Source organism: Elgaria multicarinata, chromosome 3, assembly GCF_023053635.1.
Source record: "Elgaria multicarinata webbii isolate HBS135686 ecotype San Diego chromosome 3, rElgMul1.1.pri, whole genome shotgun sequence".
In the NCBI taxonomy this organism is placed as follows: domain Eukaryota; kingdom Metazoa; phylum Chordata; class Lepidosauria; order Squamata; family Anguidae; genus Elgaria; species Elgaria multicarinata.
In genome coordinates this window covers 174,485,634-174,508,993 of record NC_086173.1, presented here as the reverse complement: position 1 = coordinate 174,508,993, position 23,360 = coordinate 174,485,634, and the positions used below count along the sequence as shown (strand labels likewise).

General features: G+C 45.6%; 2 protein-coding genes across 2 annotated transcripts; one reads left to right on the top strand and one right to left on the bottom strand.

The window, feature by feature from the left end:
• Window positions 1-4,193: 4,193 nt before the first annotated feature.
• On the top strand, window positions 4,194-16,496 carry LOC134395826 (vomeronasal type-2 receptor 26-like). The gene is made up of 4 exons (XM_063121985.1): window positions 4,194-4,505; window positions 8,438-8,542; window positions 10,222-10,348; window positions 15,586-16,496. The coding sequence occupies exons 1-4, from the start codon at window positions 4,194-4,196 to the stop codon at window positions 16,494-16,496; spliced, it is 1,455 nt and encodes a 484-aa protein (XP_062978055.1).
• Window positions 16,497-17,917: 1,421 nt separating this feature from the next.
• Window positions 17,918-19,540, bottom strand: LOC134395825 (zinc finger protein 239-like; the record flags this gene model as incomplete). Its single annotated transcript, XM_063121984.1, has 1 exon — window positions 17,918-19,540. A coding segment is annotated over one exon (1,173 nt), but the record flags the coding sequence as incomplete, so codon positions are not given.
• Between the last annotated feature and the right edge of the window lie 3,820 nt (window positions 19,541-23,360).

The following is a 23,360-nucleotide window of genomic DNA, read 5'->3' as shown; positions in this document are numbered from 1 at the left end:
AATTTGATGTCCAATTCTTGGGTCCCTTCCTCCTCTTCATTAGGAAACCCCCCCATTTCTATGGGGGATATATATATATATATATATATATATATATATATATATATATATTTCTAAACTTCCAAACAATACAAACAATACAGTATAGAACACTACCCCATAATACATAATACATAATAATCCATACTAAACAAATTAATAATCTTATATTTTAACTTAATTCCATTTAATATAATCATTGATTAACATTAACGTGCTCCCCCCAACCCCGGGATCTTATTCTGATTTCCAAAATCTCATTAATTCCTCTGGAGGTGTTTTCCCTCTCCCCTTTAATAATACAAAGTCTAAAAACTGTTTCCATATTGCTTCAAAATCATTTATTTTTATCATTCCTCTTCTGACTCTCATGTTACATGTTAATTTATCGTTAATAGCAATATCCCATATTTCTTTATACCAATCTTCTATATGATAAACCCCTTGTTTGAACCCCAGTTCCTGGATAACTTTAATCTTGCAGCTGTTAACAAATTCGTTATCAATTCTTTTATCTCTTGATTACAATTCAATTCTCCATACACTGATAACAATGCCACAGTTGGTGTCTCTTCTATCTCCATTCCTATAATTAATTTTATTTCATTAAACACCATTTTCCATAATTTTTGTACAAATTCACATTCCCACCACATGTGTAATACGATCCTTTCTCTTGACTACCTCTACAACATAATGCTGAGTTTGTCTTATTTATCATATTTAATTTCTCTGGGGTTAGGTACTTTAATTTAATAGGGATAAATGCCAAGTTCTACATTTAGGAAATAGAAACCAAAGGCACAGTTACAAGATGGGGGATAATTGGCTCAGCAATACTACAAACGAGAAGGATCTTGGAATTGTTGTAGACCACAAGCTGAATACGAGACAACAGTGCGATATGGCTGCAAGAAAGGCAAATGCTATTTTAGGCTGCATTAATAGAAGTATAGCTTCCAAATCGCGTGAGGTCCTGGTTCCTCCCTATTCGGTGCTGGTTAGGCCTTATCTAGAGTATTGCGTCCAGTTCTGGGCTCCACAATTCAAGAAGGACACAGACAAGTTGGAGCGTGTTCAGAGGAGGGCAACCAGGAGGATCAGGGGTCTGGAAACAAAGCCCTATGAAGAGAGACTGAAAGAACTGGCAATGGGCATGTTCAGCCTGGAGAAGAGAAGATTGAGGGGAGACATGACAGCACTCTTCAAATACTTAAAAGGTTGTCTCATAGAGGGGGGCCAGGATCTCTTCTCAATCCTCCCAGAGTGCAGAACACAGAATAACGGGCTCAAGTTACAGGAAGCCAGATTCCGGCTGGACATCCGGAAAAACTTCCTGACTGTGAGAGCAGTACAACAATGGAGCAAGTTACCTAGGGAGGTTGTGGGCTCTCCCACACTAGAGGCCTTCAAGAGGCAGCTGGACAAGCATCTGTCAGGGATGCTTTAGGGTGGATTCCTGCATTGAGCAGGGGGTTGGACTCGATGGCCTTGTAGGCCCCTTCCAACTCTACTATTCTATGATTCTATGACTGGGGCTACTGGTCTTGCTGGGTGTTGAGTTTGTGTGTTATAAGAGGGCACCAGCCTGGGAGGGGTCCCTCTGAGAAGAGGAGGGGGCATATGGGCGAAGCCTGTATCCTCAAAGACTATCTTGACCCCGGTGCATCAGAACCTCCCTCCAATGTCCCATGTCAGGAGTGTGGAGTTGCATCAATGAAAACATGTTTTTCTCTGGCTGAATGGAGACTTCAGGCAGTTGCAAAGTCGATACAACTTCATCCACATGTAATTATCAGAATCATAGTGATTTCGTCTTCTTCTTCTTCCAAACCTGAAGGGATTTTTCCCCAATGTTCACCTTTAAGTCTATTGATGTAAACATCAGATTGCAGAGCAATGTCAGCTGGCGTCTTGCAACCAGGTGCGAAAGGACTGGTGCAAAAAGGCCTCCTGGGCCATGGAGTGTTTGAGAGGATGGTTAGAGCAGGTGAGGAGGACTAGGCGGGCGTAAGGCTGACTTGCTGTCATTCCCTTCAGATGTGAAGCCTTGGCTAGCTGAACTCCATCTATATTCGGACAGCCAAGGAAGCCTCGCTCTTGCAAAGGGACGTTGGCTTCCTCTAATTATCCATCTAATTCGTTGAGGTTCTGCCAGACGTAGCCAGAATGATGACGTTCTTGCTGCTGCTGCTGCTCCCTGAGACATCCTCTGGGATGCTCCAGGCCAAATGCCCCTTGACTTTGGGAAGGGATGAAGCAGACCCACTGAATCATTACAGGCCAGGAGACCACCTCGTCGGAGGACTCATCTCTGCAACAGCCGCTCTGTTTCTGCCATACAGTTTCAACAAGCCTCCCTCAACTAGACTGTATGGGTAAGTCATTCTCGGTGTGATGGAGTTACTGCTCTGCTGCTCCACTCACTTACTGATTTCACAAGCTCCAATCATCCTTAATTACCTGTTACCCTCCCCGTTATTTCCTACCTGTCCTATTTATTAAACACTACAGACGCTGATGCCTTGCGCTGGGTTCAGCCTGCCTGACAGTGGGAGGGCCATTGCGGGGGGTGGGGGGCTGGGGATGTGGAAATTCTCCTGAAGCCCCAGTATTGGTGGGTGCAATGGCACCGACCTCACCCAGAAGGCCTTGCCTGGCACACCCTTCTGAAGCCAAGCGCCACCGCTTGAAAAGCCTGAGGAAAGGGTAAAAACAGCACAACCTTTCCCCTATATGTGAGAGAACAAGGTAAAGGGTTTTGGAAAACAGGTTCTATTGTTGAGGGACTGAACTGAAGGTGTATTGGTAGATGTTTTTACTAGGGCTGTGCTCCACTCATCTAACATCCTGCTGGAGTGCTGGGCTGAAAACAACAGGATGAAATTTAATAGGGATAAATGCCAAGTTCTACATTTAGGAAATAGAAACCAAATGCACAGTTACAAGATGGGGGACACTTGGCTCAGCAATACTACAAACGAGAAGGATCTTGGAATTGTTGCAGATCGCAAGCTGACTAGGAGCCAACAATGCGATATGGCTGCAAGAAAGGCAAATGCTCTTTTGGGCTGCATTAATAGAAGTATAGCTTCCAAATCACGTGAGGTACTGGTTCCTCTCTATTTGGCCCTGGTTAGGCCTCATCTAGAGTATTGCGTCCAGTTCTGGGCTCCACAATTCAAGAAGGATGCAGACAAGCTGGAGCGTGTTCAGAGGAGGGCAACCAGGATGATCAGGGGTCTGGAAACAAAGCCCTATGAAGCCCTCTTTTAAAGAGGCCGGCACCACTCCCTCTCTCCAGGAGGCATTTACAACCTCCTGGACCCAACCGGCGATCCCCTCATTTGATGTAATGAGCCATGAGGGTCAAGGGTCAAGCACACAGGTAGTCGGCCAGACTTGGCCAAGCACCTTGTCCACATCCTCAGGCCAATATAGCTGAATCCAATAAAGCTGAAACTCATCCATGTCTCCCCTCCATCTTCTCTTCTCCAGGCTAAACAGGCCCAGTTCTTTCAGTCTCTCCTCATAGGGCTTTGTTTCCAGACCCCTGATCATCCTCGAATCAATAGATATTTATACTTTCCCAAATATGGTTACCCTAGCACAATCCACATTCCATATACCTTTCATAGTGTTATCTCCTGCTTTTTATTCCACATTCATTTTGATTTGACATAAGGTATAAATCTGGAGCGGATCTACACTGCGTACTGAAGGCGCTTGCATGCGCCTGCAGTGTGCCCCCAAAGCGATTGTGTAGATCCTGGAAGGAAGAGGCGGAGGAAGAGGCAGCTGGGGAATCTGGCCGCGTCCTTGCTGCCGCTGCCACTGCCGCCGCCCACCTCCCCGCCAACCTCCTGCTGCCATCGAAAGAGCCACTCGGCGGAAGAAGGCTGGGCGGGGAGCGGAATAAGCTCTCCGCCCCAGGTGGCTCTTTCGCCGGCAGCAGGAGGCCGGCGGGGAGATGGGCGGTGGCAAGGATGCGGCCGGATTCCCCAGCTGCCTCTTCCTCCACCTCTTCCTTCCAGGATCTACACAATCGCTTTGGGGGCGCACTGCAGGTGCATGCAAGCGCCTTCAGTACGCAGTGTAGATCCGCTCCTAGTCTATGTTGAATACTTTAGGTTCATAGCAGGCAGGATGTCAACATGACACTTTTCCCCCCCAGGAAAGGAGACCCAGATTATTGGATGATCTTGTCGTTCTTGTTTGCAACCGAGGAGATCAACCGGAATCCCAGGCTCTTATCCAACATCACTCTGGGCTACAACATCCATGACAATTATTTCAGTGCAAGAATGACTTCGGATGCCTTGCTGGATCTGCTTTCCACTGGGCAGACCAATGTTCCCAACTACAGTTGTGGAAGGAGGAATCACTTCTTAGCCACTGTGGAAGGGACTGAATCGGACATCTCCACCCAGATTTCAACCATGTTGGGCATCTACAAAATCCCACAGGTGTGGTTTGCTGGTTGAATCAAACTCTACTTGTGGTTCTCACCAAACATCGATGGGAGCATTGCTGGGGGAAAAGTTATATAGATCCACAGTAGGGTGCAAATTATTTAAGCCTTCTTACCCTTAAACCAGTGTCAGAATGGGGACATGCTTGTATAACCTCCTAGTGTGGGTTCTATGGGCCTTAATTAGAACAAACGTGCAAAGAAAACATATATACATATAACTTTAACAAACCATGTTTGAAGTAAACATTCAAACACAGAAATATGCCACAATCTGTCCTTTGTGCAACAACAATAACAAACATGGATTTCTTGCTTGCAGCTCAACCCCGCATGGTGCGCTGAGTACTCTGTGGGGTGGGGTCTCTTTTGTAGACTTTTTCAACCTTTACGTCCAAGGAGCAACAAAACAGTTCAGAGTCTTAGCCCTGCAATAATATAATTCATACAAATATCAATACCAAAAAATGATTCCCTACCCCCTTGAAATGCTATTACATGGAATTAATATTTCAAATTTACCTTATACAAGGTGATAAAAGCTTATAATTAAACAGAATTCTCAAACATTCAGCTTTCAGCAGAACCGGTTCTCTTTCTTTCTGCTGTTTCTTCTCTAGCCCTCTTTGTGGGCCTTACTAGACCTGCCTGATCATCCGTCTGGGAGGCGTGGCGACAGCTCGCTACAGCTAGCGTGCGCCGTCGCCCTTTTCCAGACGTCAGCACATGATGGGGCAAGGGAAAGCCCCATCGCGCGCTTTCCGATGCCCTGTCCCGATGCCCTGTCCCCCGTCCTTCCTTCCCCCCCCTCCCCGATACCCGTGCCCGTCCTTCTTTCCCCCCGCTCTCTCCTGCCGGATCCGGCCTTTCCCCTGGCCCCCATCTCCCCCTCTGTGATTCCCTCCCCTCGGCCCGATGGGCACAGCGCTCGTATAAGCGCTGTGCCCAGTCCGTGCCTTCTCCCGGCTACTCGCGAGTAAGCGAGCAGCCAGGAAAAGCCATGGACCCTGCTAGACCTTCCACAGCCCCAGCCTCGGGCCGGGGCTGCGGAAAAACCAGGCCATGAGCGAATCCACTTATGCTGGTTCAAGCGAGGTCTTAGCCCAGCCTGACCCCGGAATCCGCTGTGCGTCATCTGGATGCACAGGAGGGAGACCGGGCCTCACACCGCGCTAAGGCCTCATCTAGCAACGGCCTCAGTGAGAGCCCCGCCCAAGAGACTAAACCATCTGCTCCATAGGGGTTTCACTTGCTCTTTGTGATGTACAAATCCTGCACTCAAAGGCAAATCATGTGTTAACATCATGTATAGTTTGCTTCTCATTCATATTATTTAGCTCAGAAAACAAGGTGGCACTCAGAGGCACCAGTGAGCAGGGAGGTAAACTACTTTGTACCTGTTAGTTAATAATAATAATAATAATAATAATAATAATAATAATAATAATAATGATTTATTTCTTACCCGCCTCTCCACTTGGATCGAGGCGGGGAACAACAGTGCATAAAAAACACATAAAAACTGATTAAAAACATAGTATACATGATTAAAACATCCTTAAAACATCCTAAAAACATTCTGAAATTCCACTGGATAGGCCTGCCGGAATAGATCCGTCTTTATTGCTTTTTTAAATGCTAAAAATTAACTCTAAGAATCCTATTCTGCGTTCTGTATCTTGGCCACATTGAATATAGCTGGGAAAGTGGGATGATCAGGGTATTTTCATTTATTTTACCGTTCTAGTATCCTGAAGACTGTACATTTAGTTCATCAAAAAATTCAGTCTATTTGTTTCACTGATATGAAGTACGGCACAGAGAATTTCCAATTAATAGGTGTAATCTGGCCGGATTTCAGATATATCAGATGAAGCACTCAAATCTGGTTTTGAAGCAAAACAAACCATTCCGTCTCTTCCTTTCTTTGCCAGGTCAGTTACGCTTTTGATTCCCACGTTCTAAGTGATAAAACTCAGTTCCCTTTTTCCTCTCAAACGGTCCCCAAAGAAGGAACCCAGTACCCAGGGATTGTGAAGGTGCTCCTGCATTTCAGATGGACCTGGGTTGGTCTTGTTGCTCCAGACACAGACAACGGAGAGAGATGTGTGAGGACCTTGACCCCTGAGCTCACCAGGAACGGTGTTTGTGTTGCGTTCTCGCAAAGCATCTCAGGACTGAATACGAATGAAGCGAAGCTACGTAATCCTTCATTCCACAGTTGGAGAAAAGTCAACGTCTTTGTTTATTGCGTGGAGAATAGATACTTCTTAACTGTGATGCACCACATACAAAAAGCTCTTGAAACGCTGACGAAACCAATTGTAGGAAAAGTCTGGGTGACAACAGCTTTGTGGGATTTGACCATCGATTTGAAGTACCGAGGTCTGTCTATGCAACGTATCCATAGCATATTTTCATTTGCTCTCCAGGCAAATACAAGGACAAACTACGATCATTCGTTGCGTTTCTTATCTGCGATCAAGCAGTTTGTGGTGAAATCATTTAGCTGTTCCTATTCAAAGAGTGTGTTGTCTGTGAAAGGCTGGTCAAGATGCAAGGAGAGAGAGAGGCTGGGGGCCGTGTCCCGAGAGAACATGGACAGAATCCTGTCTCTTGACAGCTACAGCATTTAAAACGCCATCCAGGCCGTGGCTCGTGGCTTAGATGCTGCTTATTCATCCAGACCCAAGATGAGGCTGGTGGAAGGTGGAGGCAGGAACGACCTTCAAAGACTACAGCCATGGCAGGTATTCCCTTTTTCCATCACAGGTATCTCTATGGACCATGACGAACAATTGTACAATTCCAGAATCATAGAATAGTAGAGTTGGAAGGGGCCTATAAGGCCATCGAGTCCAATGCCCTGCTCAATCAAATGCTGGGTTGAGTCGAATTCTACTCTATGAGAGCCCCAACCACTCACAGTTGTGTAGGAACATGTTGTGTGGGGCATACCTGCAAAAATCGCCATTGTGAGTTGTCTGCTCCACCCACTATTGACAAAAGTGTTGTCTGAACGCAGCCCCTGTCGTTGTAAACCCACCCTAAAGCATACCTGACAGATGGTTGTCCAGCTGCCTTTTGAAGGCCTCTAGTGTGGGAGAGCCCACAACCTCCCTAGGTAACTGATTCCATTGTTGTACTGCTCTAACAGTCAAGACGTTTTCCCTGATGTCCAGCTGGAATCTGGCTTCCTGTAACTTGAGCCCATTATTCTGTGTCCTGCACTCTGGGAGGATCGAGAAGAGATCCTGGCCCTCCTCTGTGACAACCTTTTAAGTATTTGAAGAGTGCTCTCATGTCTCCCCTCAATCTTCTCTTCTCCAGGCTAAACATGCCCAGTTCTTTCAGTCTCTCTTCATAGAACTTTGTTTCCAGACCCCTGATCATCCTGGTTGCCCTCCTCTGAACACAATCCAGGGGCCAACACCAAAAATTCACTCTACCTTGTTCTGTCCTCCCATTCTACCTTAGAAGGAGAACCTGGACCTCAGATCAAATACATATAACTAATTAAAACATTTAAAAATAATACATTACTAAAAACAGCACATTATTGTGCTGACTATAATGTAACTGACAATGGAATCAGTTACCCAGGGAGGTTGTGGGCTCTTCTCCCACACTACAGGCCTTCAAGAGGCAGCTGGACAACCATCTGTCAGGGATGCTTTAGGGTGGATTCCTGCATTGAGCAGGGGGTTGGACTCAATGGCCTTGTAGGCCCCTTCCAACTCTGCTATTCTATGATTCTATGATCAGAGTGTATGGACAGGATTGAATTCCCCAAAAAAGTCAAAGGGCATTCAGAGATGAAATGAGTTCCCTTACGAACTCATCTACTTTAGTCTAGAACCACCCTAGAGCCCTAGAAGAAGCAAGTGTGAAATTTCCTCAAGGATGTCATCTTCTCTATCATTCTAGCTTCAATCTTACCTGAGAAACTCCCAGTTTTACAATAATTCTGTAGATGGAGTGTATCTGAATGAGAATGGAGACCTGGAATCTGACTTCGACATTGTGAACTGGGTGAGGTTTCCCAATAGGTCTGTCCTTAGAATCATGTTTGGGAGTCTGGAAAGACGGGGATCTCCAGGCCTCAAGTTCACCATTGACCAGGAAGCCATTGTGTGGCCCAAATGGTTCAACCAGGTGGGAAAAATCATTTCTTTCATTTCCCTGAAAATGTCTCTCCACATTTAATAAATGTAACCGGATCTATACCAGCCTTTCCCAATTGGGTTCCTGCCCACCTCAGATGTGCTGGACTTTGATTTCCATTATCCCCAGCCATCATGGGCAGTGGCCGAGTATGATGGGATTTTCAGTCCAAAGCATCTGGTTGGCACGAGTTTGGGGAACGCTTTGCTAGGTGGGCTGCCATTAAATCCCTGACGATTTCAACCAGCAATGGTTCTTCAAGATCTTAGAGAGAAGTGAGAATTTCCCCAGCTCTGCTACCCAGCTGTGCCCCAGAAGGAATGCCTCCAAACACAGGCTGTGGGTTAATTGGTACTTAAAGAAATTGTCCTTTATGTAGAGCCACCAGACTATATGGCATTTTACAGACTCCAAAGGGACAGGTCCTTTCTTCCAATCTAAAATTTGACACAAGGAAGAGAGGAAGAAGAGGAAGAATCCCAGGGGATGTAAATTCGGAAGCTATATGCAGTTGCATGTGCTCAGGCCTAAACTGAGAGGCCCGGTTGGTTCCCCTTGACTCCGCCTCTCATTTGTGTGTAGATAAATTTGTGCTGATACGCCAGCTGCGCCCCTTCTTAGAGTCGGAAGACCCAAAGACGGTCGTGCACACGCTGGTAACTTCGAGGCTCGACTTCTGCAATGCACTCTACAAAGAGCTACCTCTGTGCCTACTCCGGAAACTCTAACTAGCTCAAAATAGGGCAGCCAGGCTGGTCACTGGTGCACCTAGGGGTGACCACCTTGCACTACTTTTAAAATCTCTTCACTGGCTGTCAGTTAGTTTCTGGGCGAAGTATAAAGTGTTGGTTATCACCTTTAAAGCCCTACGTGGTTTGGGTCCAGGCTACCTGCGGGATCGCCTTCTCCCGTAAAATCTGCCCTGCACACTCAGGTCCTCCAGCCAACAAAAACAAGGCTGACAACTATTACCCAGAGGACCTTTTCTTCTGCCGCTCCCAGTTTGTGGAATGGCTTGCCGGGAGAGATTCGTCAACTTAACAGTCTTCCGGAATTTAAGAAAGCCATAAAGATTGATCTCTTCCGGCAGGCCTACCCAGCGGAATTTTAAGATGCCTTTTTAATAATGTGCTGCTTTTAATCATAGAATCCTAGAATAGCAGAGTTGGAAGGGGCCTACAAGGCCATCGAGTCCAACCCCCTGCTCAATGCAGGAATCCATCCTAAAGCATCTCCGACAGATGGCTGTCCAGCTGCCTCTTGAAGGCCTCTAGTGTGGGAGAGCCCACAACCTCTGTAGTTAACTAATTCCATTGTCAGTTACATTATAGTCAGCACAATAATGTGCTGCTTTTAGTAATGTATTATTTTAAAATGTTTTAATTAGTTATATGTGTTTTATGGTGTTTGTATTTGTGTTATACCCTTCCTCGATCCAGAAGGAAAGGCGGGTTATTATTATTATTATTATTATTATTATTATTATTATTATTATTATTATTAGGCTCCAACACATTTTCCTTGATGTTCCTTGTTTTTCTGCTCAGCCCCTGCCTCATTCCAAGTGTGTGGAAACCTGTCGCCCAGGATTCTGGAAGGTGGTTCAAGAAGGGAAGCCAATTTGCTGCTATGACTGTCTTCCCTGCCCAGATGGAACCATCTCTATCCAGGAAGGTGGGTGACTCCAGAGGAAAATGAGGGAGAGGTTTCCTTAAAGGAATTTCTAAACTTGGATGCTTCCTTGCAATGGTCGTAGTTTATTTCACAAAGCAAGTCCCAAGAAAATGACCTGAGAGGATGGATTGAGGGCTGGAGGGTGGGGACACCGTGGATGAGGCAGGGATCAGCACCACCAACCTACACGTGTCTTCATAGAATCATAGAATAGCAGAGTTGGAAGGGGCCTACAAGGCCATCGAGTCCAGCCCCCTACTGAATGCAGGAATCCACCCTAAAGCATCCCTGACAGAGGGTTGTCCTCTTGAAGGCCTCTAGTGTGGGAGAGCCCACAACCTCCCTTGGTCACTGGTTCCATTGTTATACTGCTCTAACAGTCAGGAGGTTTTTCCTGATGTCCAGCCGGAATCCGGCTTCCTTTAACTTGAACCCGTTATTCCGTGTCCTGCACTCTGGGAGGATCGAGAAGAGATCCTGGCCTTCCTCTGTGTGACAACCTTTTAAGTATGTGAAGAGTGCTATCATGTCTCCCCTCAGTCTTCTCTTCACCAGGCTAAACATGCCCAGTTCTTTCAGTCTCTCTTCATAGGGCTTTGTTTCCAGACCCCTGATCATCCTGGTTGCCCTCCTCTGAACATGCTCCAGCTTGTCTGCGTCCTTCTTGAATTGTGGAGCCCAAAACTGGACGCTGTGTGAATTGGCTGCAAGTCCTCTATGGGTAATAGTGTTGTGTTCATCCCACTTTGGTTTCATAGAATCATAGAATAGTAGATTTGGAAGAGTCTATAAGGGAGGTTGTGGGCTCTCCCACACTAGAGGCCTTCAAGAGGCAGCTCAACAGCCATCTGTCAGGGATGCTTTAGGGTGGATTCCTGTACTGAGCAGGGGGTTGGACTCAATGGCCTTATAGGCCCCTTCCAACTCTGCTATTCTATGATTTTATAAGGCCATCAAGTTCTGAGCCCTACAGTACCCCACTCATCACCTCCCCCCAGTTCGAGAAGTTACCGTTGATAAGCACTCTTTGAGTCCGATTCTGTAGCCAACTGTGAATCCAGCTAATTCATATTATTGATTTTTCTCTGTCCTCTGGTTCATTTCCTTCTGCTTTTAAACATGCTACAGTCTCATTGATGGTGCTATATAAATAAATAATAATAAAAATAATAATATTCTCAAGAAACCTACTCTTGAAAGGCTATCTCTGTCTAACTACTGACCTGTCTCTTTGTTGCCTTTTGTTTCAAAGATCCTGGAGCGTGTGGTCTACTCTCGTTGTCTTGATTTTCTTTCTAGTAACTCTGCTCTGGATCCTTTTCAATCTGGATTCCGTCCTTTGCATTCCACTGAAACAGCCCTTACTAAGATTACCAAAGATCTTCTTATTGCTAAGTCTAAAGGCCTTTATTCCGTTCTTATTCTCCTTGATCTAACTGCAGCCTTTGACACGGTTGATCACAATCTTCTTTTAGATTCCCTTCATGACCTTGGACTCTGTGGCTCTGTCTATAACTGGTTTGCCTCCTATCTAGCAGGTCGCTCTTTCAGCGTGTTGGCTAATGGCAGCTCGTCTTCTTCTTTTCCCCTTTCAGTAGGGGTTCCGCAAGGCTCGGTGCTTGGCCCGTTGTTGTTTTTCTTATACATGTTGCCCTTGGGCAAGCTTATTCAATCTCATGGCCTCCAATATCATCTGTATGCCGATGATACACAATTATATCTTTCATCTCCGGATCTTTCTCCTGATGTTCACGATCGTATCTCGGCATGTCTTTCAGATATCTCAGCTTGGTTGCTTCATCATCGTTTGAAACTTAATATGGAAAAGACTGAATTGCTTGTTTTTCCTCCTAAACCTTCTCCTCATCTCTCATTCTCTCTTACTGTCAATGATGTCATGCTTACTCCAGTCAAGGAAGCTCGTAGTCTTGGCTTAATATTTGATTCCTCGCTCTCCTTTATTCCTCATATTGAGGCAGTAGCTAAATCCTGTCGTTTTTTCCTGTATACTATTGCCAGGATTTGATCATTTTTGTCTGTATCTTCTGCCAAGACTCTTGTTCATGCATTGGTTATTTCTCGGTTGGACTACTGCAACCTTCTCCTCACTGGCCTTCCTTCTTCTCACATCAGTCCGTTGGTTTCTGTTCACCACTCTGCTGCTAAGATCATCTTCTTGGCTCGCCGCTCTGACCATGTTACTCCACTTCTGAAATGTCTTCATTGGCTTCCAATTCACTTCAGAATCCAATATAAACTTCTCCTGTTGACCTACAAAGCTTTTCACTGTCTAGCTCCTTCCTATCTCTCCTCTCTCATCTCACACTATTGCCCCGCTCGTGCTCTCCGCTCCTCTGATGCCATGTTTCTCACCTGCCCAAGGGTCTCTACTTCCCTTGCTCGGCTTCATCCATTTTCTTCCGCTGCCCCTTACGCCTGGAACGCTCTTCCAGAACATTTGAGAACTACAAGTTCAATCGCAGCTTTTAAAGCTCAGCTAAAAACCTTTCTTTTTCCTAAAGCTTTTAAAACTTGATTTTGCTCTGACTTTATACTGTTAGTTTTACCCTACCCTGTGCCTGTTTGGTGCATTCTCTTCCCTTCCTTATTGTTTTATTATGATTTTATTAGAATGTAAGCCTATGCAGCAGGGTCTTGCTATTTACTGTTTTACTCTGTACAGCACCATGTACATTGATGGTGCTATATAAATAAATAAATAAATAAATAAATAAATAAATAAATAAATAAACAAATAATAATTGTTTAGGTCTAGCCCACTTTTAGCTAGCTTGTTAATCAGAATATCATGGGGCACTTAGAATCATAGAATAGTAGAGTTAGAAGGGGCCTACACGGCCATCGAGTCCAACCCCTTGCTCCATGCAGGAATCCACCCTAAAGCATCCCTGACAGATGGTTGTCCACTTGAAGGCCTCTAGTGTGGGAGAGCCCACCACCTCCCCAGGTCACTAGTTCCATTGTCGTACTGCTCTAACAGTCAGGAAGTTTTTCCTGATGTCCTGCTGGAATCTGGCTTCCTTTAACTTGAGCCCATTATTCCGCGTCCTGCACTCCAGGAGGATTGAGAAGAGATCCTGGCCCTCCTCTGTGTCCTCTTTGCCAAAAGCTTTGCTGAAGTCAAGATATACGACATCCACAGCATTTCCACAGTCCACAAGGGAGGTTACCCGATCAAAGAATGACATAAAGTTAGTCTGGCAGGATTTGTTCTTGACAAATCCATGTTGGCTTCTAGCAATCACTGCATTGTTTTCAAGGTGCTTACAGATCAGTGGAGATTTAGTGGGATTTTTTTAATTAAAAAAAATAATCACTCATGAACATAGGAAGAACTGTGAGATCAGACCAAGTTTCCATTCAATCCAAAGGGAAGGCTACAATTTCATCAGTTGCTTCCTGCTCATTTTTCGAATCAACACATCTGAACGCCTGAGATTTGTCTTGAACCTCTCAACAATCAGCTTCATTGGACGATCCTAGTTGAGTGTAGGCTGAGTACAGCTGGAGGCACAGCTTAAACAATGCTGGTTGTGGATGATTGGAGTTGTAGTCCACATCAGCTCTCCCAAGAGCAATAGCCATCAGTTTCAGAGCCCGAATTCAGCTTTCTGTGTCTCTTCCTCCTTCTCAAACTTAGTGCAGACTATCCTTTAAACATGAAGAAAGCCATGACCTTTCCCCCAAAACTGTTCTCACCTTCCTGAGAAACCTCCAGATTTCTAGTCATTGTGGGCCATTGACCTGTAATTTACCCTATCAAAGGAGGAGATCTGGGGCAACTTTCTGAAGACTGTGAAGGGAGTCTGAAAGAATACTTGTGGATCTACTCACTTGTCCAACCCACAATCGTACAACGATGTGACTGGATTAAATATGACTGGGTGAGGAACTAAACATTTTTTTTGGAATGATCTCTGGGAATGATTACCTAGGGAGGTCGTGAGTTCTCCCACACTAGAAGTTTTCAAGAGGCAGCTGGACAACCATCTGTCAGGGATGCTTTAGGGTGGATTCCTGCATTGAGCAGGGGGTTGGACTCGATGGCCTTGTAGGCCCCTTCCAACTCTGCTATTCTATGATTCTATGATTCTAAGACTTGGAAGTAGCCTCAGAGAACATATAGTCCACCCGCCTTATCAGTTATAGCATCCGGCTGGACATCAGGAAAAAAATCCTGACTGTTAGAGTGGTATGACAATAGAATCCATGGCCTAGGGAGGCTGTGGGCTCTCCCACACTAGAGGCCTTCAAGAGGCAGCTGGACAACCATCTGTCAGGGATGCTTTAGGGTGGATCCCTACATTGATCAGGGGGTTGGACTCGATGGCCTTAGAGGCCCCTTCCAACTCTGCTATTCTATGATTCTATGAATGTGAGGTGACCGAACAAAGGAGAGATCTTGGGATTGTGGTGGACAGCTTGATGAAAAGGTCCACCCAGTGTGCGGCCGCTGTAAAGAAGGCAAACTCCATGTTAGGTATTATAAGAAAAGGAATTGAGAATAAAACGGCCAGTATCATACTGCCCTCATACAAATCTATGGTGTGCCCACACTTAGAATACTGTGCAGAGTTCTGGTCACCACACCTAAAAAAGGATATTATACAGTTGGGAAAAGTGCAGAAAAGGGCAACTAAAAGGATTAAGGAGTACCTCCCCTATGCGGGAAGGTTACATCAACTTAGATGGTTTAGCTTGGAGAAAAAAGGAGACTAAGGGGAGACATGATAGAGGTGTACAAAATAATGCATGGTGTGAAAAATGTGGACAGGGAGACATTTTTCTCCCTCTCTCAAAATACTAGAACCTGAAGCTGATTGGTGGGAAATCCATGACAAATAAAAGGAAGGAGTTCTTCACAAAGCACATAGTTAAACTATGGAACTCACTACCACAAGATGTAGTAATGGCCACCCATTTGGATAGCTTCAAAAGGGGGTTGGATAAATTCCTGGAGGAGAAGGCTAAATGGCTACTAGCCATGATGGTAATGTGGTATCTCCAGTAATCAAGCCAGTTACTGGGGAATATAGGCAGGAGGGTGCTGTTGCACCAGTTACTGGGGAACATGGGTGGGAGGGTGATGATGCACCATGTCCTGCTTTGTTGCTCCCTTGCTGATGGCTGGTTGGCCACTGTGTGAACAGTGATGGACTAGATGGACCCTAGGTCTGATCCAGCATCAAGGCTCTTCTGATGTTCTTATGTTTTAGATTCTGACCATTGCAAGAAGTGTCCAGATGATCAGCATCCAAACAAGGACCGAGATCAATGCGTCCCCAAGATTATAACCTTCCTCTCCTATGAGGAATATTTGGGGATCATCCTGGCTTCCTTTGCCCTATTCTTGTCTATAACCACAGGCTTTGTGTTAGGAATCTTCATTAAAAACCTTCACACTCCAGTAGTCAAAGCCAACAACCGGGACCTCTCCTACGTTCTCCTCATCTCCCTCCTGTTTTCCTTCTCGTCCTCCTTCCTCTTCATCGGCCAGCCAAGAAAAGCCACCTGCCTCCTCCGACAAACAGCCTTCAGCATCATCTTCTCAGTTGCCGTCTCTTCTGTGTTGGCCAAAACAATCACTGTGGTGCTGGCCTTTCTGGCCACAAAGCCAGGGAACAGGGTGAGGAGATGGCTGGGGAAGAGGTTGGCCAACACCATTGTACTTTCCTGTTCCAGTGTCCAAGTTGTCATCTGCACAATCTGGCTGGGGACCAATTCTCCCTTCCCTGTTTCTGACATGCACTCGCAGCCTGGGCAGATCATCCTGCAATGTAATGAAGGTTCTGTCGCCATGTTCTATGCTGCCCTTGGCTACATGGGCTTCCTGGCTGCCATCTGCTTCACGGTGGCCTTCCTTGCCAGGAAGCTGCCTGGGTCCTTCAACGAAGCCAAGCTGATCACCTTCAGCATGCTGGTCTTCTGCAGTGTCTGGGTCTCCTTTGTGCCCAACTACCTGAGCACCAAGGGCAAATACATGGTGGCCGTGCAGGTCTTCTCCATCTTGGCCTCCAGTGCTGGGCTTCTGGGCTGCATCTTTCTCCCCAAGTGCTACATCATTGTACTGAGGCCTGAGCTGAATACAAAGGAACATCTAACAACAAAAACGAAAGATGGCACGTGATTCTTATTGAATTCTTTTATAGGGTTGTTATAAGATGTCCTAAGAAAGTAAGACAGGTGGTGCTGGACTAGACCAAAAGCCGAGCATTCTGTTCACACAGTGACCAAGCCCCAATAGGAAAGCCGCAAGGAGGACTTGAGTGCAAACAGCACCCTCCCACCCATGTTCCCCAGCAACTGGTGTACATAGGGTACAAATGGGGGGGACGGGACCTGGTATCTTCCAGATGTTTAGGGCTACAATCTCAGCATGTCCTGTTTGACGGCATCCTCTCCTTGAAGAACTGCCCTGTCCAATTCTGGTTTAAAGACACACACCCCTCCAAAGAAGAACATGGATAACAGACAGTCCAGAAGGAACACACAAATCACCAGAATAATTATCTGGTTGGCCCCTGTGTGAACAGAATGTTGGACTGGATGGAGCCTTGGGAAGTGAACAGCTCAAGTACTTCTTCACACGGTGCAAAGTTAATCTATGGAACTCACCACCACAAGATGTAGTGATGATCAGGGGTCTGGAAACAAAGCCCTATGAAGAGAGACTGAAAGAACTGGGCATGTTTAGCCTGGAGAAGAGAAGATTGAGGGGAGACATGATAGCACTCTTCAAAGACTTCAAAGGTTGTCACACAGAGGAGGGCCAGGATCTCTTCTCGATCCTCCCAGAGTGCAGGACACGGAATAACGGGCTCAAGTGACAGGAAGCCAGATTCCAGCTGGACAACAGGAAAAACCTCCTGACTGTTAGAGCAGTACGAGAATGGAACCAGTTACCTAGGGAGGTTGTGGGTTCTCCCACCCTAGAGGCCTTCAAGAGGCAGCTGGACAAACATCTGTCAGGGATGCTTTAGGGTGGATTCCTGCATTGAGCAGGGGGGTTAGTCTCGATGGCCTTGTATTAATTTATTTTTATTTATTTATTTATTACATTTTTATACCGCCCAATAGCCGAAGCTCTCTTCCTATGTTCATGAGGACAATGAAGAGTTGTAGGCCCCTTCCAACTCTGCTATTCTATGATGGCCACCAATTTGGACGGCTTTAAAAGCTGGTTGGATAGATTCCTGGAGGAGAAGCTATCAATGGCTACTAGCCCTGATGGTTGTGTGCTATCTCCAGTATTTGAAGCAGTAAGCATGTATGCACCAGTTGCTGGGGAACATGGGCGGGAGGGTGCTATTGCTCTATGTTCTGCCTTGTTGGTCCCTGGCCGATGGCTGGTTGGCCACTGTGTGAACAGAGTGCTGTACTAGATGGACCCTTGGTCTGATCCATCATGGCACTTCTTACATTTCCCATCTTTCGCCGATAATCCTAGGATCTGGGAATTGGAACATCAGCACACCACCAGTTAGGATAATTCTAGAAGTACTTAAATCTACCACTGTAATTCCTAACGATAAAAACTCAGCAACACTGTTAGCAGCTAAACTTGTTTAATAATGCAAACTTCACTTGGGAAGTCAGGGCACAGAGAACCTCTATTAGAAAAACATATTTTTTTCACCAACTGTATATATTTTGGTAGGAAAATAGAAATGCAGGCAAAGAATTAAGGCACAAGGAAAATAAAAGGAAGATAATGTAAGATGGTCCAACTAGTAATCTTCAGCAAGTAACAGCAGGAGTCAGTAAAGGCACAAAACGTACATTAGAGGGGTGCAAGACTTCCCAAATCAAGAAATTGTGGGCCACTGTTTGTGGAGAGAGGATAGTTGCAACTGAAGTACATCAGCATTATATTAAAGTTTGAGTTCCTTATGCACTGACGTAATTGACACTGACGGACACCCTCTTCACACCCCGATTATGTACCCAGGAAGGGGTGTTTCCAATGAGAATTCTCTAATGTTTGTAAGAGCTAATTGATCAAGATCCTTGTGAGTCAGTTTCAGAAATGATGGTCTCCTCCTCTAGTTTGAATTCTCTGAGGGGGCATAAGACTGGCACACCATCTGAAGCCATTTCAACACTCCAAGACATTATTGCTTTCCCTTCCTCTCCATGACTCCTCTGGTGTTTCTTGAGCTTACAGTTATCATAAAAGCTCTTTCCACACTCCAAGCATGGATGCATTTTTTCTCTCAAGTGGATTTTCTGATGTCTGACAAGGTTTCTCCGCTGACTGAAGCTCTTTAAACACTCCATGCACTGATGTGGTTTTTCTTCTGTGTGGATTCTTTGGTGGGAAGTAAGGCTTGAGCTCTGGCTGAAGCTCTTTCCGCACTCGGAACACTGATACGGTTTCTCCCCTGTGTGGATTCTTTGGTGTATAAGAAGGTGGTGCTTATCATAGAAGCTCTTGCTACATTCCATGCAGTTGTAGGATTTCTCTCTTCTGTGCATTCGTTGATGAGAAGCAAGGTTGGCGTGCTGCCTGAAGTTCTTTCCACACTCCAGACATCTGTATGGTTTCTCCCCTGTGTGGATTCTTTGGTGTATAAGAAGGCGTGATTTGTCATAGAAGCTCTTGCTGCATTCTGAGCACTTGTAACGTTTCTCTCCTGCATGGATTCTCTGATGTGACGTAAGGTTGGAGCTCCGATGAAAACTCTTTCCACACACCAAGCATTTGTATGGCTTCTCCCCTGTGTGGATTCCTTCATGAGAAGTAAGCTGGGAACGCCGAATGAAACTCTTGCCACATACCAAACATTTATGCGGCTTATCCCTAGAATGAATTAACTGATGTATATTAAAGCCCGATTTGTCACAAAAGCTCCGATTACATATTGAGCAGATATATGGTTTCTCTCCTGTGTGTTTTCTTAGATGGCAAGTGAGGTTTGTGCTCCTATTGAAGCTCTTTCCACACTCCGGACATTTATACGGTTTCTCCCCTGTGTGGATTCTTTGATGTGAGGTAAGGTACGCAAGCTGCCTGAAACTCTTTCCACACTCCAGGCATTTGTATGGCTTCTCTCCTGTGTGGATACTTTGGTGGGAAGTGAGGCTTGAGCCCTGGCTGAAACTCTTTCCACACTCCAAACATTTATGCTGCTTCTGACCTGTGTGGATTCTCCGATGAACATTAAGGTCTGATTCATGGCTGGAGGTTTGTTCACTTCCTGGGCAGACTTTCTTTTTCTTTTCCTTTGGTTTTTCTTGCTGAAATGGAGATTTATGGAAATTATCCTCTATGGAAAACAGATTCCCGAAGTTCTCTGTTTGGTTTCTGTCCTGGTCTTTTGCTCCCTCGAGATTTCTAAACAGCTCTTCCATTTCTCGAAGCTTTTCCCTCTCCAGTGACACTTCATGTAGTCTGTCTTCACTGCTATTGTCCCATCCATCACCTGCTGGGAAAAAAGAGAGAGAGAGAGAAATCTGGTAAGAGCATAAGGGGTGAAAAGAACCCTTTCATCAGGAATCACATCGAATTCAGTGCTATAGAAAATAAAATAAAATAAAATAAAAACCACCAGTAAATAAAAGTCTAGTAAACATTAAAAACAACCTGAAAAACCATACATGGGTGGTTCTACTTCCACATGCCTTCACTACAGACAGCAAAACCACATGTTCAGATTGTACCAGTTGAGGCTGATATTGGGGTTCTCTCCCTATTACGGTAAGTTGCTTTTAATACAATGACAGGGCTTCTCCCTCTACAATGAATCATTTCAACATGCCCTTCTCCCACCAGCAACCTCAAAGAGTCCTAAAATGCAGACAGATGAGGACAGGCAGGTTGGCAATCCTGAGTGATGAACAATATTCTTTGTCTTATACACTGGAAGAGAGTTAATAAAATGCTACAGCAGTAGAGTTGGAAGGGGCCTACAAGGCCATCGAGTCCACCCCCCTGCTCAATGCAGGAATCCACCCTAAAGTATCCCTGACAGATGGTTGTCCAGCTGCCTCTTGAAGGCCTCTAGTGTGGGAGAGCCCACAACCTCCCTAGATCACTGATTCCATTGTCATACTGCTCTAACAGTCAGGAAGGTTTTCCTGATGTCCAGCTGGAATCTGGCTTCCTTTAAGTTGAGCCTGTTATTCCGTGTCCTGCACTCTGGGAGGATCGAGAAGAGATCCTGGCCCTCCTCTGTGTGACAACCCTTTAAGTATTTGAAGAGTGCTATCATGTCTCCCCTCAATCTTCTCTTCTCCAGGCTAAACATGCCCAGTTCTTTCAGTCCCTCCTCATAGGGCTATGTTTCCAGACCCCTGATCATCCTGGTTGCCCTCCTCTGAACACGCTCCAGCTTGTCTACATCCTTCTTGAATTGTGGGGCCCAGAACTGGACGCAATACTCTAGATGAGGCCTAACCAGGGCCGAATAGAGAGGAACCAGGATCTCACACGACTTGGAAGCTCTACTTCTATTAATGCAGCCCCAAATAGCATTTGCCTTTCTTCCAAGATCCTTCTCATTTGCAGTAGAGTTAGAAGGGGCTTCTAAGGCCATCGAGTCTAGAATTCTATGATTCTATGAAGACGGTATTGTTTCGCTGAGGTTTTTTTTAAAAAGTAATGCCACTTCATTTTTATTATTAATCCCCACTTTCAAAATATGCGTTTAGCTTCTGTACTTTTTTTTTATTGGGCATCGTCTGATAAAATCTGAAGCAGGCCAAAAATGAGAATGAATGTTTGGCCCATCTCGAAAGGAAATGTGGGTCATGGCCGAGGGGAAGCCAGCAGTGCCCCCTCTGGCCACATCTTAGCACAGGAGAGGAACGCTGCTGTACCACATCCTGCTTTCTTGGTCCCTGGTAGACAGCTGGATGGCCACTGTGTGAACAAAGTGCTGGACTAGATGGGACCCTCGGTCTGATCCAGCCACAGGGCTCTTATCTTCTTTATTTTTTATTATTATTATTATTATTATTATTATTATTATTATTATTATTCCGCCTTTTGCCCAATACTGGGCCTCAAGGCGGTCTTACAAAGTTTAAAACATACATTGTAAAACCTAGGAAAAGAAATGTAAAAAAAACCACGCCAGTTTAAAAAACACAACAAAATCAACAACTTCCTAGTCTTTGGGGATGGCTTCCAAAGGGGGTTGGATAAACGCCTGGAGGAGAACGCTATCCATGGCTACTAGCCCTGATGGTTGTGTGCTATTTTCAGTACTCAAAGCAATAAGCCTGTGTGCACCAGTTGCTGGGGATCATGGGCGGGAGGGTGCTGTTGCACCATGTCCTGATTGTTCATCCCTGGTCGACAGCTGGTTGGCCCCTGTGTGAACAGAGTGTTGCACTAGATGGACCCTTGGTCTGATCCAGCCTCAGGGCTCTTCTTATTTTCTTAACCTGGAGGGCATCCCCCTTTTGGGACACCCACCTCCATATTATCTATCTCTCACAGAGGACCACTAAAAAAGGGCTTTCTTCCCTGTGAAGAGACCCTAGAATTGTGTCAGGCTGAAAGGCAAAGAAGTAGATACTGAGGGACATCAGATACAGGACCCTGGTGAAAGCCTCAACTGCACTGAAGAACCCCAGATCCAGGCCTTCCCCCATCCAAACCCTTACCCAGAGAGGCCACGTTCCGAGAATTCTCCAGCATGACTTCCCTGTGCAGGGATTTTTGGGCTGCGCCCAGCAGAGCCCACTCCTCGTTGGTGAAATACACAGCCACTTCCTCGAAGGAGACTGGGCCCTAGAAGAGGAAGAAAAACATCCCCTATTAACAGACGAGTCCGGGTAGGATGAGCAAATGGGCCTCCTTCACACATCATTCACCAAAGAGACCTTCACAATGGAGTGAATGCACATTTCCCTGTAGGATTCAAGACACTGTGAGAGAAAAGAGGCAGAGCTCATAGTCTCTGCCTGACGATACATTTGGGGCAAAGTTTGACTAATGTTGATGCATGACCCATGTCAGGAGATGGACAGCATGGCGTTACCCACATTTCTATTCCTTTAGGTATGTCTGCGTGAGTAAGTCTAGAGAGTGCGGAATGTGGGACTGAGTGGGCGTGGCTGGGTGTGGGTGGCACTCTTCAAATACTTCAAAGGTTGTCACACAGAGGAGGGCCAGGATCTCTTCTTGATCCTCCCAGAGTGCAGGACATGGAATAACGGGCTCAAGAGACAGGAAGCCAGATTCCGGCTGGACATCAGGAAAAACTTCCTGACTGTTAGAGCAGTGCGACAATGGAACCAGTGACCTAGGGAGGTTGTGGGCTCTCCCACACTAGAGGCCTTCAAGAGGCAGCTGGACAACCATCTGTCAGGGATGCTTTAGGGTGGATTCCTGCATTGAGCGGGGAGTTGGACTTGATGGCCTTAAGTGGCCCCTTCCAACTCTGCTATTCTATGATTCTATGATGGTTATTATTAGATTTGTTTCTACCAGTATTCTTAAGAGTAGGCAGAAGTTGTTTTTATACTGTTGTTTTTATGTTTTTGATGGTTTTAAAATTTTGTATACTTTTAATGTTTACCACTTTTAATTGTTGTAAACCGCCCAGAGAGCTTTGGCTGTGGGGCGGTATATAAATGTAATAAAATAAATAAATAAATTTGAAGGAACTAAGAACTGTAAACAACAATAAACGTTTTCTTTATTTTGCTACCTTGAAACCACATGTCAGTTTGGCTGTGTCTCCTGCTCTACTGGTTCATAAATAAACACTTTACATTAAACCTTCAGCCTGCTATATTCACAGAAAAGCCTTTTCCAACTCTCCTTAGCTTTTCCCTCTGCTGTAAGGGAAAGGTTGTACTTTTCTTCTTACCCCTTCCTCAGGTATTTAAGTGGTGGTGCTTAGCCCGAGGGAGGTGTGTGTGTCAAAGCCTTGTGTGTGAGGTGGAGCCATCACAGACAGCCTTTGCTCTGACCTTTCACCCTCACAGCTTAGCACAGGTTGAGCTGTGAAAACTTGAAAGGGAGCGAGCGAGCGAGAAA

What these genes read in the sequence shown, in the direction of transcription:
- LOC134395826 (XM_063121985.1), top strand. Translation starts at nt 4,194, where the DNA reads ATGACACTTTTCCCCCCCAGGAAAGGAGACCCAGATTATTGGATGATC. An exon ending in GCATCTACAAAATCCCACAG is followed by an intron (nt 4,506 to 8,437) that starts GTGTGGTTTGCT and finishes CTATCATTCTAG; the next exon opens with CTTCAATCTTACCTGAGAAA. An exon ending in ACTTCGACATTGTGAACTGG is followed by an intron (nt 8,543 to 10,221) that starts GTGAGGTTTCCC and finishes TTTTCTGCTCAG; the next exon opens with CCCCTGCCTCATTCCAAGTG.